Source organism: Drosophila miranda, chromosome 2 (genome assembly GCF_003369915.1).
Source record: "Drosophila miranda strain MSH22 chromosome 2, D.miranda_PacBio2.1, whole genome shotgun sequence".
In the NCBI taxonomy this organism is placed as follows: domain Eukaryota; kingdom Metazoa; phylum Arthropoda; class Insecta; order Diptera; family Drosophilidae; genus Drosophila; species Drosophila miranda.
In genome coordinates, this window is record NC_046675.1 from 31188130 (window position 1) to 31208280 (window position 20151).

Consider the following 20151-nt stretch of genomic DNA (forward strand, 5'->3'; position numbering starts at 1 on the left):
CTGGTGTCCTGGTCCGTAGTCCCCAGGGTTCGCTGTGCCCTGATTCCTGCGGCTTCTCTTGCCAGCAGATGGATGGGAATCATTCCTGCGACCACAAGTGCGGCGTCTTGGGATACCGTTCTGAATGCGCAACACACCCTCAGGGCACACAGCCTCTGGACTGCGTTGCATTCTCGGGCATATGTTTTATGCTTCATTGCATCAACCCATATTGGTGCAGCGTACATTAGCGTTGAGCCAACTACGCTCGCTAGTAGCTTTCGCCTTGGCTGTTTCGGGCCTCCGGTGTTGGCCATGATGCGGGATAGGGCCACTGCCGTCTTTCCTGCCTTGCTGCTTGCATACGCCATGTGATGCTTGAAGCTGAGTCTGTGGTCAATCATGACCCCCAGGTACTTCAGGCTTGGACTGGAGCTAATAGTGCAGTCTCCTACTCGGATCGTGACCGTCTCCACTACTTTCCTGCTGCTTATGAGCACCGCCTCCGTTTTGTGGGTGGCTAATGAGAGATCCCTCCCTGATAGCCATGTTCTGGCTCTCTCTACCGCGTCGTTGCAGATTTCTTCCGCCGCTTCTTTCTGTTTTGCCACTACGACTATTGCTATGTCGTCGGCAAAGCCTATCACCGTAGCGCCCATTGGCATATCCATCTTGAGGATTCCATCATACATGATGTTCCACAGCAGCGGGCCGAGGACCGATCCTTGGGGAACTCCTCCAGTGATTTGGTGCTCACGTGTCCCTTTATCCGTCTCATATATGAGCACTCGGTCTCTTAGGTAGTCCGCGATGATATTCTGCAGATACGGCGGTATTTGAAAGTTTCTCAATTCTTCTAGTATGTGATCCCAATTGGCAGAGTTGAATGCATTTTGGACATCGAGTGTTGCCACTATGCAATACTCTTTGGTCCCGTACATCCATCGGGTGCCATCGATAGCTCGCTTTGCTATCTCACATACCTCGCCGATTGCGTCCACCGTGGACCTGCCTTTGCGAAACCCGTGCTGTCTCGGTGAGAGCTGACGCGTTACTGCCTTCTCCAGCCTGGTGTGGATTATGCGCTCGAGGATCTTACCCACTGTGTCGAGCATGCAGAGTGGTCTATAGGATGATGGCTCCTCGGTCGGCTTGTTCCCCTTGGGTAAGAGGACTAGCCGCTGTCGCTTCCATGGTCTGGGGAAGGTCCCTTCGGACATGCACGCATTGAATAAATCCACGTACATTTGTGGATTGGTCTCAATAGCCGTGCGGAGAACGGCATTTGGGACCCCATCAGGTCCTGGTGCTTTGCCGTTCTTGATCCGTTGTAGAGCTTCGAGGACTTCTGCTCCCGTGGTGGCTTCTATTTCAGGTGGCGGTATTCTATCCATCACCCTCTGGGCTGCCACTTTCTCTGGAAATAGGGTTTCTACTATGTTAACCAGCAGATCTGCACACATTGGCGGCGGGGGACTGAACACTCGCAGTCTCTTCATTACCAGCCTGTATGCGTAGCCCCAAGGGTTCGCATCTGCGTCATCGCAGAGCTTTTCGAAGCATTTGCGCTTGGCATCCTTGATCTGCCTTTTCAAGCAGCGTCTGCTTTCCTTATATTCTCCTTGGAGCCTCTCGAATTCCGGGGAACCTCTCGAACGCTGGTATAGTCGTCTTTTCCGCTGGCACTCCTGCCTGGCGCTACCTATTGCAGCGTTCCACCAATACGTTGGCCTGCGGTTGTTCAGGCTTCTTCTTTTCCTTAGCATGGAGGCATCACATGCTTCCAGCGTATGTATAGCCAGTTGGCGTGCTCTCTCGTCAGCCGTACCGTTGGTCTCGTAGTCCTCAAACATGGCCCGGACTATATCCGGCTCTAGCGTTTCGGTCTTATAACCGATCTGCTTACCAATGAACGGGTTAGGTGCGCCCGTTTCCTGGATTTCACATATGAGGGCTTGGTGGTCACTCCCGGTGTATAAGCCACTAACTTCCCACGTTGTCCTGCGGCTGAGGCTGCTGCTCACGAACGTAAGGTCTATTATAGACCCCGTTCCAGCTCTGCCGAACGTCTGCTGTGTGCCTGTGTTCAGCAGTACGGCATCCAACGTCGCAAAGCATTCTAAGAGCGCCTGTCCCCTTGGGTTCGTTCTCGGGCATCCCCACTCCGTCGCCCAAGCGTTGAAATCGCCGGCTATGAGCGTAGGGTGTTTCTCCCGCGCATCTTCAGCAATCCTTTCCAGTGCCTGCGTCGCCTGCTGTAGGCTGAGGCTCGGGGGCAGGTAGCAGCTATATATGTGCACTCCATTTATCCGGGCTCTGGCGAATCCGTCTCCGACGTATGTTTGCAGTAGTTGCTGTGTGGGACTCGCACAGCTCCATATCGCTGCCTTCTTGCTCGAGTCAGCAATCCACTCTCCCGAGTTGCGATTCCGGTATTGCTCGCTTATGACTGCTACATCAATACGGTGCTCCCTTATGGTCTGGTCCAGCAGCTGCTGTGCCATCTCGCAGTGGTTGAGGTTTAGTTGGATGATTTTCATCTATCCTTCATTTGCTGCATCGCCTTTTGGTACTGCGGGCACCTCGAACTCGTCGTTTGGTGCTTCGGGTCCTTCACCCGGTGGCGCTTGCAAAGAATGCAACTTGGTTCGTCTTTGCAATCTTTGGCCTGGTGGTCGGCTCCTGCGCAATTGTAGCAGCACTTCGTGAAGTCTTGGCTGCTCTTACAATTAGGCGCGATGTGGCCAAATTCCATGCACTTGTAGCATCTTCGGGGAGTTGACTTGGGTCGTATTCTGCAATACCCCCACCCCAGGCGAATTCTTCCTTTCTCCAGGAGGGGCTTTGCTATAGCCGGTGGAACTTTCAGAGTCAGGGTCTGCGTGCTCCTATAGGCTGGTCTGATGGAGATGGCTGCGGCCTCGCAGATTTCCACCCCTGCCTGCGCTTTGAGTTCCGCTAGGACTTCCTCTTGGGTGGACACTTCGTCTATGTCCCTTACCTCCAAGATGACAGTTTCGGTAAGACTCCTTACTTCAACCGTGCTTCCTAGCGCTTCCTTGACTGCTGCCTGCATCTCGTGGGTTCTCGGGTCCGCCGATTTTTCCAGCATCAGCAACAGCTCTCCTTTTGCCGTGCGTCGCACCCCTTGCACCGATTGCCCTAGCTTTTTAAGACTTGGCTCTGTCTTGACCTTCCTTAGTATGTCTGCATATGAGACAGTGCTGGTGGCGGCGATGACTATTGCATCGCTGCGTGGCGGTCTTGGTCGTTGCTGCTGCTTTGGCTTTGGCCTTTGCCTAGCTACGACCTTCACCCACCCCACATCTCGATCCTTTGGGGCGTCCTCCGGTCCCTTGCGAGCTACGGCGTCCCTCATTTGGCCTTCCTGCGGCTTCTTCTCCGTTTTTTTTGACTTTTTGGGTCCATGTTTTGGCTTCTTCGGCCTTGGGGACGGGGACGGGGACGGGTGGGTGGTGTTCCTGGGCTCTGGCCGTGCCCTCTTTCCCGCCCTCTCCGTCACTGCCGGCTGTGTAACCTTGGCTACAGCCTGCTCCGCAGAGATCGCCTGCCAGCACGATTCCAACTCTCGCTGCAGATATTCGATCTCATCCACCAGATCCCTCATTGGGTTCGTGATGGACCTCTTTGGGAGCACCATCAGCTTCCTCAACTCTCTGGCCTTTTGGCCCAAGCTCGCCAAATGCGCCATGGCCCTCTCCTTCTGGTCTGCTTGCTCCTCTTGGGGGCGCTGCAGCGTTGGAGGAGAGGATCTTGAGCGCTCCTCCACTGCTTCCGCCAGCTGGTTTGGCGATCGCGCCAGAGCATTTTTCCGGCGAAAGGGATTCTCCTCATCCCAGGCGAATGAGCTTGTCAGTGGAGTGCTGCAAGCCGCAGCTTGTTCCCGCTGATCGCTCATCTCCGATCTGGCCGTTGATCTGGCAACTCCGGTTGCTGTGGCCGCGCCCTCTATTGGCCAGACGCTGTCGTTTTCCCGCACTTAGCTCCGTGCCTTTAGTCAGCTGTTCTTCCGTCGTTATCCAACACCACTTGCGGTGTGCTTGGCCAATTTTGCCCAAAAACAAAAAGAAGGCAGCAACCAACAAGTGGCGCCAAGAATCACAGCGAAGAAGAGTAGGAAAACAGGCACTTACCTGCTGTTCCTTCCCCCCCCCTTCGGCCTAGGGCTCGACGGCGTCCCACTGGGATTTCGGCCAGTACTATTGGCCAGGTGGCCGCTTCTCTGCTTGTGTGTGTGTGTGTGTGTGTGTGTGTGTGTTCTTGAGCAGGCATCATAATATATGCGGGCACATAAGCAAACTGAGGCTGATTCGCGACTGCTTCCTCTTCCCCCTCCATCGCCATATCCTCTCTCTCTCTCGGCCACAATCTTTGCCTCTGTCTCAGGGAAAAGTTGAAAACGAAAACAAACAAATTTTGGGTGGCAGTAGAGAACTTTTGGCTGAACTTTTGATGCGCTGTAGAATATCTAGACTTGGATTAAGAACCATGAAGATGGTAGATATTTAGCGATTTATCGAAAACGATTATTAATCGGTGACAACAAAAACCCAACCGTCGTTTGAATAGACATTTATCGAATTATCAATACAAATTTTTAATCGATAGCATTTAAAACCCAACAAGCTATTAAATATATATTTATATTGATATTACTCTATTTATCGATCAAGATTATTAATCGATAACATACAAAATTAAATTTATTTTAAATATATATTTATCGATAACCATTATTAATCGATAACATACAATAACCACTGCCAAATAAAAAGATATGTATTTATCTCTATCTTTGAATAGATATATAGAAATATATTTCGATGACGATTAATAATCGATAACATGCGATTAATGCATTTTGAAGAGGACAAACTGTAAATTAATTGAGAAATATGCCAGATTTTTATCTATTGCTTCAAATTTTACTTCGATATTTAATCGATAACATGCGACAAGAGTCGGATTGCCTTTAAATGCTCTATAAAACAGATATTTTGGATAAGGAATAGAGAAGAATGAATATGTGTATCGATTAATCGATGCATTATATATTATCGATCGATTATTTTGACATTGAATTCACTTCGATAAAAATGCTAGCTAATAATCGACTGTTTAAAATATTTAGCGCGAAAATTAATCGACAAAGTCACCGATTATTGTTTTGAAGGCCTATAAAACTTCCATTAGCTGCATTTCTTACTTCCATTATTAATCGATAACAAAGTTTAGGGAACCTTTACCCTAAAACGACCTTCGCCATAGCTAATAGACCCCTCCATCGCCCATCGAAAGAGTGTGCAAAGAAAATTTGTAAATTGAGAAACAGCCAGAAAGAAAAAAAAAAAGATGCGCTTGAGGGAAACGGAATATTTCAGTGGCTGGAAAAACTTTTTTTTTTTTTTTTTAGCTGGCAATGGCAATGCCTGTCTTGTGACTTCGTCGTGTGCTTATTAAATATTAATTATGCGACAGAGCAGCAGCAGCAGCAGCAGAGCAATAACAATAACCAGAGAGTGTATATATTTGTGTGGACAATTTTTATGGCCAGAACCACTTGGAGATGGCGGGGCCAACAAACACACACGAGAGTGTTATTATTCCTAGATGCCACTAGGCGTGTCAGGCTCATCCAAGTGTCTCGAATGACGACGACGATGATGATGATGATTGTGGGGCTGTAGATTGGGGATGACAAATTTGGGCATTTGACACGAAACAAGATACATTTGCATCTCATCTTTGCCTAGAGAGATGTCGCTCAAAGGGAAGATCACGTGGGTGCCCGGGCTAGCGATACATTCGCGTACTTGTAGATACTCTTTATTGCTTGGAATATTTGCAATGCTAATTGTAATTGTCTGCTGGATGCTGCCTGCCTGCCTGCCTGCCTGCCTGCCTGACAAGTGATCTAGCCAAAATCATCTTTATTTTTATGGGCAAAAATAAAACTCGTTTCCGCGGTATGCCCGTGGGCATCGTGGGCGTGCATCGATTAGCTTTTGGATCGTGTGTATCTATGGCTTACAGAGCCCTCCGTTGCCCGTCCCCCTCCCCCCCTTAGAGCTAATCGAGCGAGCAGTCAAATCGATTTTGCCAGCGGAACCTCAAAAATAGATTTTATTTTTTCAAATTAAGTTTTCGTTACGACTTCCCTTTCGTTTTTGAAAGGGGCGCAGCCGAGCATTTGTCATTATAAAAATTACATTTAATTATATTTCAACAGAAACAAGCAAACTTCCGTTCCAAAACGAAAACAAAAAAAAAGATGAAATTCGCTTCTTCGTTTTTTTTGTTTGTTTGAGAGCGTGCGGGAAATTCATTAGCAATATTTATGACTACTACTAGTAGTAGTTGTTGTTGTTGTTGTTTTTTTGTCTACTGTCTACTGACTAATTTCCATGGCAATGGGAATAATCGCAGAGCCCCGCCAAAAGGCAGCGTCATTACGTGTATTGTTGTTACTCTCTCGTTAGCCTCCCCTCCCCACTGCCCCGCTCCTCCCCATTCCTTTGTTTTGCATCAATTATTTGTTGCTCTCTGAGGCAGCCATTGTGTGCCCTCTGTGCTGCTTATATAAACAATTGTTAGTCATAGCTCCAAGAGCGAGAGAGAGAGAGCTCAATGAGAATAAGTTCTATTCTATTCGATTCAACTACATATCGCATCGTATATCGCATCATCATTATCTTTCAATCTTTCGGGCAATTACTGGCCTCCACCGGAAATCAATTTCATTTTTGTCAAACTCAATCGAAATAAATCCACAATATGTGCCATACAAATATACCCATATACCATTTATAGATATCGCTTGGCTGGGGGGAAGGGGGGTGGGGGGGGGGGGGGGGGGGGGGGGGGGGTTGCTCTGCTCATTAATCGACAAAAAGTATCTGCAATTTTTGGTCATAAAACGTTCCATATGCGAATCGATAAAACGCAAAATATACAAATGCAAAAAGGTTTAGAGACAAGCCTTAAAAATGCATTACAAAAATTCTTGATTAATTTTTAAATTAGCTTAGAATTATTTAAGGCCTTTTAAATATTAACTTTTGCCTAGATTTCATATCTATTTGAGGTCTGAAAAGGTTTAGCACGAGATCTGATTGAGGCATAGTTGGGTAGTACATTTCAAAGCTGAAAAAGTTGGAAATGGAATCGAAAAAATATCAACAACATATCGCCATAAACTCCTATAAACACCATCTATATTTCCCAATAAAATTATGGAATTTCTCCTTTTCCACTCCTAATATTCCCGCCTCTAGTGTGAACATTTTATTCGCTAAAAATCTATAACTTTTGTCTGGTTTTATGGGACATTTTCTTGCATTCATAAATCATAGGAGGATTAAATGGAGGCCCCCGCATCAACATAGCCGTAGCATATCATTATTTGTCCACTCGATGACATCTTGCCTGCAAAACCATTGCCATCGCACAGATACATCTTTGCCACAGCCAACGATTACAATTCATATGAGCTTCAAAGTGCTGCTGGTGGGGTGGTACTCCTCTGGCCTTGCCCCATTCATAGCCTTGTTTGCCTGCTCTCACCTTAGATACAGATACATATTGTATTTGTATCTTTTCAAGATCTGAGCTTTAGTTATGTGCATATTTGTGACCTGCTGAAGCGTAGAGCATTTTTGTAATATAATTTTCGGTTTTTTGTTGTCAGCTCAATTTTCAAGTTGTTTCAGATACAATCCTCCTCCTCCCTCTCCTCCTCCTCCTCCTCCTCCCATGTGTATCTTTGCGTTGTTTGTTTGCCTTGCGGTTGCCTCTTATTTCCATTTCTGTGTTTTCTTCTTTTGTGTATTCAAATTTGTTGTTGTTGTTGTTGGAAGAGGAGTTTTGCCAGCAGCTGACTTTGTTGTAGCCACACTGTTGCCTGCCTGCCCCTTGGTGATGTCTCACTATGATAAGGCAAAAATGTACACGTACATACACTGCAAGAAAGAACAAGGGCAGTCTGTGTTTTGTCTGTCTGCCGGCCGTGCACTGACCTACTCAATTTATGCTGCTTCTCTCTCTCTCTCTCTCTCTCTCTCTCTCTGTCTCTATCTCTGTGTGCCCCCTAGGCATACAGTGCATTGCAACAGATGTTTTTGTGTGATTATCTCAAAAGGAAGTTCCGTTTAAATTACTGCCGGAGATGATCTAGAAAGATGGCTTTAAAGCGAAAGTTTTGAATTCCAAGAAATAGTTGAAGGAATTCCATAAATTTTTGACTTCTGGTTTGATATTTCCAAACCATAAAATGGGTGTTTCTGAACCTCCTTAAGAGCTTTCCCCTCGAATAAAAAGGGGTTATACCCACTGTTATTCCTAGGTTTCCTTCTATTTCCTCACATGCCGACCTTTTCTCTCATATTTGTCATCCCTTTGCCCCCCTTTCTCCATCTATCCATCCTCGCACACATTTGTCGTCATATTTACTTTTGATTTATGCAGCGTTTGCTCCAGTCCTCATCTGTGGCATTCTCTCTCTCTCTCTGTGTGTGCCGTGTGTTTTATTGTGTAAACATTTGCATTATGTTAAATAAACCCCAAAAGTACGAGTATTTTGACAATATCGAGATAGTATTTGCATTGCCAGCCCCACAAAAAAAAAACAATAACCTCAACATTCAACAACATTCAAATGCAGGGCAAATATTTGTGTGCTACTTATACGAGGTAGTACTTATACGAGGAGTAGCTCTTTTCTCTGCTGTGCTCTTTCCACTTTTAGCCCATTTTAATGGCTAATTCTATGAGTACTTATTCCTGTACTTCTTTGTCTGTCTTTTGTATTACAACTTCTTTTTACAGACAATCTAGTTTGATTTCTTTTTGGACCTCTTCTCCCACTTTCTTTAGCTCTTCTATCTCTATTTCCATTACCTACGAAACTTCTATTTTTTGTGAAGATTTGATCTTTGTTTTAATAGATCTGAAGAACATTAGAGATGTACATTACTTCCACTTATTCTCGTTTCCCGTTCCTATACTTCATCGCAAGCTCTTCTACGTGTCTTCTACTACCTATCTTCTTCCTAAATCTCTTCTATTTCTGCCTTCACCAGATTTTTAATCTCTGCCTCTTCTTTTTTATCCTTAACTTCTTATACTTCATCTTATACGAGTACTTATACGAAGTCTATTACTTTTACACATTCATGTTTAAATCTTCTTATACATCATCTTATACTTCTTCAACTACTGTTTCTAATACCGCCTCATACAAATTTTGTAGACTTCGTCTTATACTTCCTTTAGTACCACTTATACAAACTGTTATACTACTTCTTATTCGGTTTTTTATCGTTATTCTCATAGTTCCTCTTATACTTTGCCGTATATCTCTTCTGATACTACTTATTCTTGTACATACTCTTTTACCTCTTCTTATATTACTTTTTGGTATACCTACTGGTATACATACTCTCAAACTTCATATTATACTTCATTTTAAAATTTATCTTTTACTTCGTCTTATACTTTATCTTATACTCAGTGCTTTGCTTCGTCTTACACTACATTTTATTTTTCATCTTATCATTGCTCTTATACTTTGTCTTATACTCAATCTCATACTTCATTGTATACGAAATCATTTATTTCCGCTTATACTCCACCTTATACTCGCTATTATACTTAATGGTATATTACTTGTTATACTTCATCGTATACTCCATGTTATACTTCATCTTATCCTCACTCTTATATTTCATCTTATACTCACTCTTTTATTTCATCTTATTATTACTCTCATACTTCTTCTTATCTTTATCTTTACTCTTGTACTACACCTTATACTTACTCTTATATTTACTCTTATACTTATTTGTCTACACCCAACTCTAATATTTATACCGCTGATTCTTCTTATACCTCATTTCTAACCATATTTTTCCCCCTTTTTCTCTGCTCCATTTTGCAGTACGAACTGATTCGCCAACATAGCCAGCTACCAGGACCTGTTGGGCAGCCATCATCAACTGCTCATAGCCGCCACAGCCGCAGCCACCGTCGCCGCTGCCGCAGTCGAGCCGCAACTGCCGCAATTGACGACGACGCCATCCACAGCCACCATCACCATACCCATAATAACCAATAACCAGACCCAGAATCAGAGCCACAACAACACCAACACAAACACAACAACAACAAACAACAACAACCAGCAGGCGGTGTTCGAAAAAGCCATCACCATTTCGTCGATTGCGATTAAACGCAGGCCGACGCTGCCGCAGACGCCAGCAAGTGCCCCACAGGTGTTGTCGCCGTCGCCGAAACGCCAGTGTGCCGCCGCCGTCTCAGTGCTGCCCGTGACAGTTCCTGTGCCCGTGCCCGTGTCCGTGCAACCACTGCAGCCCGTGCAAGTCCCAGTGCCAGCCAGCGCCCTCAAAGGACACCATCTGGGAAATCATCTGGGAAATCACATTGGAAGCCATCTTGGGAGTCAGCTGCAGCAGCACCCCCACCATCCGCACCACCAGCTGAGCTTCGCCCATCCCACACAGTTTGCGGCCGCCGTTGCCGCCCACCACCAGCAGCAGGCCCAGCAGCAGGCGCAGCAGCAGCAGGTGCAACAGCAACAGGTTGCGTACGCAGTAGCGGCAGCACAGCAGCCACAACTGCAACACCAGCAGCAACAGCAGCAGCAGGCGCAGCAGCAGGCACAGCAAGTGCAACAGCAGCAGCAGCGTCTGGCACAGTTCAATCAAGCGGCAGCCGCTGCCTTGCTCAACCAGCACTTGCAACATTCGGCGGCAGTGCACCAACAGCAGGTGGTGCAACAGCAACAGCAACAGGCAGCAGCAGCACAGCAGATCCAACAGCAACAGCAGCACCAGCAACAACAACAGTCGCTGGCCCACTACTACAGGCACCAGCCGTACGTGCAACAGCAACAGCACATTCTGCTGAGTGGCAACAGCAGCAGCAGCAAACAGATCGCCAGCAACAGCAGCAGCCAACAACAGCAACAACAACAGCCCGCACCAGCACCAGCAGCCGTTGCCGTTGCAGTTGCAGCAGCGACACCAGCAACAGCCACCGTTGCCGCTGTACCCACGAGCGGCGGCAGCAGCAGTTTGCCGGACAGCCCCGCCCACGAATCGCACTCGCACGAATCGAACTCTGCCACGGCCTCAGCGCCAACGACACCCTCGCCGGCCGGTAGTGCCACAACAGCAGCCACCACCACAACAGTTGCAACAGCGTCAGGAGGCGTCAGCGACAGCAACAACAACGCCGCCATAATGGAAAATCAAATGGCACTCGCCCCGTTGGGACTCTCGCAGAGCATGGACTCCGTTAATACGGCCAGCAACGAGGAAGAGGTGAGTGACAGACGACAGTGCCATTTTTCCCTTTTAGCCACTAAGGAAAAACAGAAGAGAAAAAAGTTTCCCTGCTACAAAAGTGACAGCTTGGGGAATACTTTTCCACAGAAGAAAAACTCCAGTCAAATGTAGAATTTGGGGCCAAAAAATTTACATTTCCATGAGGAAAAATGCAAATTATCTCGGGGACTGGGCCTATTTTTTCTTACTCAAAAAAGTTCCACAAAAGTCACAAAAGATTCCATTCATTCCTATGGATATGTGTGTATGCATTTGTATAGGCACATTTGTATAGATACATATTGTATAACTACATTTACTTGGATAGAGCCTTTCGTTTAGGGGAGCTTTTTTTTAATGTGATTTGTTTTAAAGAGAAAAAAATATTTTATATCATAATTTGAGAGGAAAAAAATTATTTTTATAAGTAAAAAAATATATCTATATTAAAATATAAAAAAAATTTCGTTCCTTAATAAATCTATAAAATTATTTGTATTATTATTTTTATTTTTTTTTTAAATAAAGTACCATATAAAATTTATTTTATATACATTTTGTATGGATTTTTCTTACCTATTTGTGTGGTTTATTTCAAAGATAAATTTCATTCCACAAAGATTTTCCTTTTAATAATTAAAATATGAATCATTTATCGTTTAAAAAAAATCCCTTATTCTTCTAAAATCAATTTTCTTTAAAGATATTTTTCACTTACCTCAAAAGAAGAGAGATCTTTCCATAGATTTTTGTTCATTTCAAACCCTTAATCTTTTTAAAACTATTTTTGGTAGAGTTTTCCTTGAATTTCCCATCAAATATGACCTGCAGGGAGAATTTTTATTTTATTAATTACAAAAAAGGGGAATTTTTTCCTTTTAAATATAAATATAAATCTTCCCTTCATTTCCTTAATTCATTTATAATTTCTACGTTCAGCGTATGAAGAAAAATTCTCGGGAATTTAATCCAAAAATAAAGAAAATCTCTGGAAATAAATCCAAAAATAAAGAAAATCTCTGGAAATAAATCCAAAAATAAAGAAATTTCGCTTGAAATAAATCCCTCAAAGGGTAAAAGGCTTTCGCCCCCTCGATTCGGTTTCATTTGTTCGGTAAAGACTTTCGCTTGATTTTCTGAAAATATAATGATCGATATGTCGAGTGGTTGGTTGTACGCCTGCATTTCATTCACTCTCGCCCGCCCACACTCGAATCCGCACGAAGCACTCATGTCATTCATGCCTCCTCCCTGCCTCTCTTTCTGTGCCCCAAAGTGCGCGCTACATCAACTGGTAGCTCGGGCATAAGATTTTTATTCCATCGCCTTTTGTTTTTTCCTGTTTTTTTTTCGGGGGCAAGATCCCTGCTGCTTTATGAAGCCAAAGGCTAGGCTAAGGGCAGGGGTTCTGCACTCGTGTAAGTGGCATGTGCAACCGGAGGATGCTGATGGCTGTTGCTGCCTCCTCAGCTCCTGCTGTTGTTGTTGCTTACATTTTGATTATGCGCCTTGTCTTATGCTACACATATTTCACGCTGCTTCTGCCTCACGCCTTGCCCCTGCCTTGTGTCCTTTCATATTTCTTTCGGCATCACGGCGGCGGCCTCGTGTGGAGCTCTTTGCCACGCGTAATCCACGCGGCACGTGCCCTGCCTGCCCCCCTCCGCCCCCCGCAAACTACATTGCGTTTCGCTGCGTTGCCTTCATGTCAAGTGGGATACGTGGCCTTACATGCCCCTCTCCCCTCATGCCCTGCCCCCTAAAAATCCAAGCGATGCGTTAAATTTGATTTCATCCTTGATAAAAAGGTTGCCTCCTTCTTCTACTTTTTTCCTCGATTATGAATTTTTTCTTTACTTTGAGCGCGTGATTTTGGAAAATTTAAAAAGCGAGAAAAAAGCAAAGAGTGAAGAGACTAAACGAAAGACTTTGAGTCGCTGCAGCATTTCCATCTTCTGCCGAATGCAATCCTTAAAGAGGTGTCCTCCTCCTCCATCCTTCTTCTGTGGAAAATGCATTCCATTCTCGTAACTCCTTTTGCGCATTAAAAATGCATCAATCACATGAGGGGGGAAACCCCTTTACCATAAAAAAAAAGAACTAGAGTAAACTGTAAAGTGCAAAAGAGATAAACTTTCTCCTTAGTAAAAATGTGAAATATTTCTGACTAGCGCAGGTCCTAAATTAATCAAAAAAAAATATATACGAAGGCAATTTTCGAGTGGAAAAACCCTGAGATAAAAGATGAGATTGCGAAGGTAAAGGACACGGGGAAAATGGTATGGATATCAAGGCAAGAAGAGGGCATAGAAATGGTAGAGAAAACTACGGGAATGTGGTATGAAAATTTCAAGAAAATATCTACAAAATCTTTGGAGAAATATAACTTCAAAATGGAGTGGGAAGATGTATCGGCTGTAATCGAATATTACCAAAAATGATCGATTTCATTCACCAATATTTTTTAGACTAAAATTATTACTTAATGTCTTCGATAACGAACGATAATTTTGGATATCATTAACCAATATATATAGATACAAATTATTATCGAATTTTTTCGATAACTAGGGATTATTTGGTATCGATAATAAAAATATAGATAAATTAGTACTCAATTTGATGACTAATGGGCAAAATAATCGCTAAAAACTATTATTCAATGCTATCAAGCATTATCGATTGTTATCGATACCGATTACTAAAATTAAAACAAATTTTTATTGAATTTAAGCCTTTTCTATGAATTGCTATCGATATAGATAACAAATTGGGCTCAATTTTGACCGAATGTTATCGATTATTATCAATATAAAGCTTTATGATAATATATCAGTTAATCGCCCATTATCGCTTTCGATAACTTATATCAAAACAAATTATTATGGAATTTTGGCACTGTCTATCGATATAGATAACAAATTGGGGTAAATTTTGACCGAATGTTATCGATTATTATCAATAGAATCAATATGATTAGACATCAGTTAATCGGCTATTATCGATATCGATAAATTATATAGAAACAAGTTTTTATTGAATTTATCGACATAGAAAACAATAACTCAATAATTTATATGGAAAACTATCGAATACTATCGATATAAATCTTTTTTAATGGCTGGCAAGCTGTTGAAAGACAGAGGATGATAGAAACTGAGGAGAACTCAAGGGGACCGCGACGTTTTTTGTGAAATCTACAGGAAAAAGATACTGCAACTCGCAAAAAAAAAAGATATGCAGGGATGCATTATAGAGAGTGCTACAAAGAGAGTGGGTGGGGGCAGGCTGTATATGAATTTAAGTCGTTGAACTGCAGCCTGCAGCCTGATTCTTCTTCCATCTCTGACTCTCCCTCTAGCTCTGATTCTCTCTGTCTCTGCCTCATCTCTCTCTCTCTCTCTGTCTCCCTCTCTCTGTCTCATTTTTTCTTTGCTCTATTCATTCACACTGAGACTGCAGTGAGACTTCATTTGTATTTATGAGTATTCATTCCTGCGCCCATACTGCCACCTGTCTTTGCCTCTTGTGCCACACTCCACATGTGGCATGTGTATGTGTTTGTGTTTGTGTGTGGCTGTTGCATGAATTATTGATAAGTCAATTAAAAAAGTATGACAGCGACTGATGGTTGGTAAATATTTTACACAGGCCGAAAACTCAAGAAAGGATACACTCCTGAGAGGGGGGGAGGGAGAGTACTGGGGCTGAGGCTGAGGCTCACAGCTTGATTCCAGGTGGTATATGGGCATATGCCTTGGATGTTTGCTTGTCATCTGCAGCAGCCGGCAGCAGCAGCAGTGCAACATATTGCTTTTCTTTCATTTTAAACGGTTTTGATGTGGCAAAAGAGGCAATTCCCCCTGCCTTGCTTAAAGGCGGCTTTAAGTGACCAGAAAATAGGGGGGGGCACTGGTGGCACACACACACAGCAGGGGCCATCGAGCAGTCAAGTGTGTGCATCGTGCCATGTCAAATCCACAGTGTGTTGGTGTGTTTGTGCAACATGCAATCGAGTAGCACTGTGCCCCCCCGCCTCCTCCATCCTCACGACAAACTTTGTGGCATCACGTCCTGCCAGTGCCACAGTGGCCCCTGCCTTTGTTTAAATGCAAAATGTGAAAATATATAGAAATAAACTTAATAAAACTTGTCACACAGCGACAGACGGAGAGAGAGAGAGAGATGTGTCCTGCTGCCTCTCGAGGCACAACCTTCTGTGACATCACATCCTCCTGGCAGCAGCAGCAGCAGCAGAAAGAGAGCAGTTGCGCACAATTAAACTTTTAACTTTTTGGAATCTGCTTACCCCTCAGAGAAGACCTCAAAGGATGGAAGGACCTACACGTCTAGATATTCCACATTTTTGTCAGGCTGCCGGCTGCTGCACTCAACGGAAATTGCTATGTGCCAAAATGGCAGGCCACCTCCCCCACTGCCACTCATTTTCCTACCCCATTTTCCTTTTCCTTTTCCTCTCTGTGCTGTCTGGGGGACAGCTTTTCTAGTTGTAGTTTTTCTTGGCTCATTTTTTTCAATTTGCTTATTTATTTGCTTGCGAAATGCAAATCAAATAAGGCCCCGGATCCCCCCCAAAAAAGTTGGGAAAAACTTTTGTTTGTGCTTTTGGCCGCAAACTGTTGCTCTCCCTCACACAGGCGCTGTCTGTCCCTCTCTTTCTATAAATAAAAAACCAAAGCTTTTTGGACCAATGAATTTTTGTTGCTAAACAATTCGCACGCCTCCCCAAAGAGCGATCTCTGTTTTCCCATTTCCCATTTCAACTCTTTCCTCTCTCTCTCTCTCTGCGGGAAAGCCAAATGTCAACCGTATTGTATGGGTATTTTATTTACTTTTGCTTTACATTTGCATTTTCCCCCCTACACCTGTCGTTGGGAAGGGGGTTTTTCCCATTTTTTGACAAGGCTTTTAAGCCCCTGACATCAATGCAGTTCCACACAAATTGCTTTACGTGGTCCGAAAAAAAAGAATGAGGAAAATGTCCGGTGCAAAAATTCCATTTCCAATTTCGGCTACCTGAAACAGTCTCCTTTTCTCCAAGTCCTTGAGCGCCATTAGCCAAGTGGCAGGCCCTTGAGTTTGGGGTTAAAAAAAAAGCAAAAAAACAAAAACTGAAAAAAGTGCCAAGAAGTTGGCTTTTCTTCCGCCATTTGGTGGCTTAATTCAATTTGCGTTTAAGACAATTTTTGGCACTAAATGAAATTATTAAAAGGTTCCAACAGGAAGGAAGGAAAGTGAAGTGGAAGTGGAAGTAGACTCCACTTTCTCTCTCTCTCTCTTTCACTGTCGCTGAAGATGTTATCGGAAATAATTTGTGTTAAACTAAAGCGACAAAATCAAATTGCAAGCCGATGAAAGATAGTCAAGGACCAAGGACCCAAAACAGGCACGAACAAAAACGAGTTTGGTGAGACAGAAAATAGAGAACTGCCGTTGAGCTAAGTGATGCACTGAGCAAAAAGGGGGGAGATAGGATAGGCATAATAGATATTTATCCATAATATTAAGTTTTCCAATCGATAACATTCGCTAGTAATCGATAATCCTAACTTTATTGTTAGTCCCTTATTTAAAAGTGGATATATCGACAGTACACTCCATAATATTCGACAATAATCCGTCTGATGTCGATATTAATCGATAGAACTCGATAACATTCGTTAGTAACAGCTACATGGTTATCGATTATTGATTAAATTCAATAATCTAGCTAAGATATCGATATTAATCAATAATAATCGTTTCGATAATGCTACTCGATAATAATCGACCATAATCTTGCTGATGTTTTATGTCGATAATTATCGATACTACTCGATAAACAACAATATGATTATCGATTACCTATGCAATATTACTGCATCTGGATAAGATAACGATAGTACTCCAAAAAAATCTACCATAATCTTTGTGGATATTTGACTTGATTTTGATCATAGCCGATAGTACTCGATAGCATTCATTTATCAGAACAACATGGTTATCGATTACCAATGAAATATTATCTATATAAGTTCTCGATAGTACTGAATAATTGTCGTTTCGATAAAATTCAATAATAAGTTATCGATAGAACTCAATAATTACCGTTTCGATAAAATTAAATAATAATCTATATCAATAATGGTTTTCTGATCGATAACGATTATACTACATATTAGTCAAAGTTTACATATCGATAATAACCGATAATTTTTACCAAAAAGGGATAATAATCTATGTAACTATTTACTTGATGTGGGATCATCAATCTATAGGATATTTAAACAAATACGATACTGTTTGAAACAATATTTTGCCCTCTTCGGGTTCCTAGTTCTGAGGAATCGATAAATATTCGATATGGGGTATTCAATCGTTTAACCAAGGCCTGTACCTCCGATTTCCATGAATATCCATACATCTTAATGAAATTTTCCTCAAGTTTCCCTTCGATGGTGTTTCTTTCTCCCAGTGTTTCACACTTTCCCAAGGTTTTCGTATAATTTTCAGCGGCTTTTAGTGGAGAGAGTTTCGCCTTATCCCTGCACTCTCATCGGAATGCTTTCGACCTTGTGGCGATTGGCAGGGGGAGTGAATGGGTGGTGGGGAGGGGAGGGGGGGGGGGGGGGGGGGCGAAATGTGCTACGTGACTGTTGGCAGGTGTCTCTGATTACACTTCAATTAATAAAACAAACGCCATGCCACACAGATCAGTGCTCATATGACAGTTTCCTCTCCCACCCGCTCTCTCCGCCCCTCTCTCCTCTCTTGCTCTCACTCTCTTTCTCTGGTGGTCTCTCATTATGCATTTAACATGCATTAACCTACCGCCGGTGTGTAATGCAATTAAGAATGCCAACAGAACACATAAATTACACGCTTAAATAATGCAGAAATTAATAAGTTGCTGGCCCAGCCATAACTTTTAATTACCTTATATGCGTAGGAGGGTGAGAGAGAGAGAAAGAGAGGGGGAGAGCTCTGATGAAGATGAAAAGTGCAGCCAGCCAGCCAGCCGCCATGAACTCTGACATCAAACTGCAGGAATCTGCTCTCCTTTGGGCTTCTCGTTTAATAACGTGCTCATAGCCCCCCAACCCAAGCCCCAACCCCAACCCCCCAGGGGTCCTCCCACGGACATCGTAAACTGGTGAAGGTTCTTGCCTTCTTTTGGAGATTTTCCGTCGCTCATTACAAACGGGGATGGATATGGCACCCACGAGAATGATTCCATGCGAAGCAGGGTGCCCCTTAAAACTCATTAGCCCTGTTTCTCTCTCTCTCTCTCTCCATCTGTCTCTGTCTCTAACTCGGTTTTTCCCTGTCTCTGTCCCAGGTTTTCCCTGTCTCTGTCTTGGTTTTTCCTTGTTTATGCGTTACCATCAAATCGACAGAACATGCAAACGCCTCATAAACGGAGATAGAGAGAAAGAGAGATTCCAACCATCAAGAAAAATGCCAAGAAAAAAGATAGACAGAAAGAAAAGCAAGTAATTAAAGCACAATAAAAATGGGTTTTCATCTAAGGAGTAGGAAGTAATGCGGATAGTCTTTTGGGGGTTAAAAACAAGATTTAGATTGATGCGAAGGGTGAAGGGTCACGAGTATTAGGATAAAGTAGGGTTACTACAATTATGAAGATTAATTGCTGGCTAGAAAGTGCTTAATTTTTAACAACTGATAATTTGAGAACATTTGAGTAACCCTTTATTTATAATTAGCATAATTTTTAAGGGAAAAACCCTCTAAGGGACGGTTTTTTTTTGTTGTTTAAGAAGAAAAAAGATTAAAAAATACAGTTATTATTTTGTAATTTTTGTATTATTTTTTTTTTATTATAGTTGGGATTTTATTTTGTATATTTGATTATAAAAAAATATCACTGATACAAATTTTGTTGTTTGCTGCTACTGTTAAAACGACTTATACAACACTCGCAGAAAAATTACGATGATTTACAAAAATAAAAAATTCAAATATAAAATTACACAAAATTTGGATGAGGATATTATTTGGTTCAATTATCTGTCCAGGTTTTTAGAATAAGTAATCGGTATTCAATGAATATTAGTTACAACGATAGCTGGCTCGATATACATATGGATCTGGTTTAGATTCAATGTTGCTGAGTCTGAGCAGTGACTGAGTGAGAGAGAGCGTCTCAGATGAGCATGTTGCAGGTGTTGGTAAAGAGGATCACAAGAGAAGAAATAATTTCAGACTCCGAAAAGTATATATTCTTAAAATTTGTATGCAAATTATGGTATTTAATATGCCATCTTCTCATTCCTGCAAGGAATCCTCTTTATTCCAAAGAAAAAGACTCCCAGTACCGCCTTTATTTCAAGGAAATCTCTCATTTGATTTCTAAGACTTGAGAGTGTTCTTTATGGTCATTCTTTCAGACCCTTTAAAAGCTTTAAGGATGTTCTATTCTATAAAGGATGCAAGGAACATTTGGGAACATTCGCCACACTTTTCTATAAAACATAAATATAAAACAAATATCTCTTAAAAAAAACTTAAATTCTCCACTAAAAAATATCTTACTCCTCCTGAAAAATATTCCTCCGCAGGCTTCCTTTTTCTACAATTGAATTAAAACGTTTTCCTCAATTGCACCTTAAGAAAATGCACAGTTTTTCCACGCATAAAAATGCCACATCTTTAAGTGCATCGCTCTTTTCTCATTTTTTTTCTCTACTTTATTTTTTTCCCCTCTCTTCTCTATGCTTTGCACATTTCTTAACATTTTCGCCGTATTTTTCTTTGTTACTCATAAATATTTTTGGCAAATTTCCCATTT

At 42.6% G+C, this 20151-nt stretch overlaps 2 protein-coding genes across 2 annotated transcripts in view; one reads left to right on the top strand and one right to left on the bottom strand.

Moving 5' to 3' along the window:
• The window catches only part of LOC108154948 (regulating synaptic membrane exocytosis protein 2), a 186268-nt gene that overhangs the window by 109515 nt on the left and 56602 nt on the right, over positions 1-20151 (bottom strand). Inside the window, exon 3 of the mRNA XM_033390192.1 lies at positions 12061-12167. The gene's annotated coding sequence lies outside the window, so the exon portion shown is untranslated. The remainder of the gene's footprint in view (positions 1-12060; positions 12168-20151) is intronic.
• The window catches only part of LOC108153852 (protein couch potato), a gene marked incomplete at its 5' end in the record, with an annotated part of 81722 nt that continues 71515 nt past the window's right edge, over positions 9945-20151 (top strand). Inside the window, 1 exon segment of the mRNA XM_033388913.1 lies at positions 9945-11339. Coding sequence (XP_033244804.1) covers positions 9945-11339 — 1395 coding nt within the window.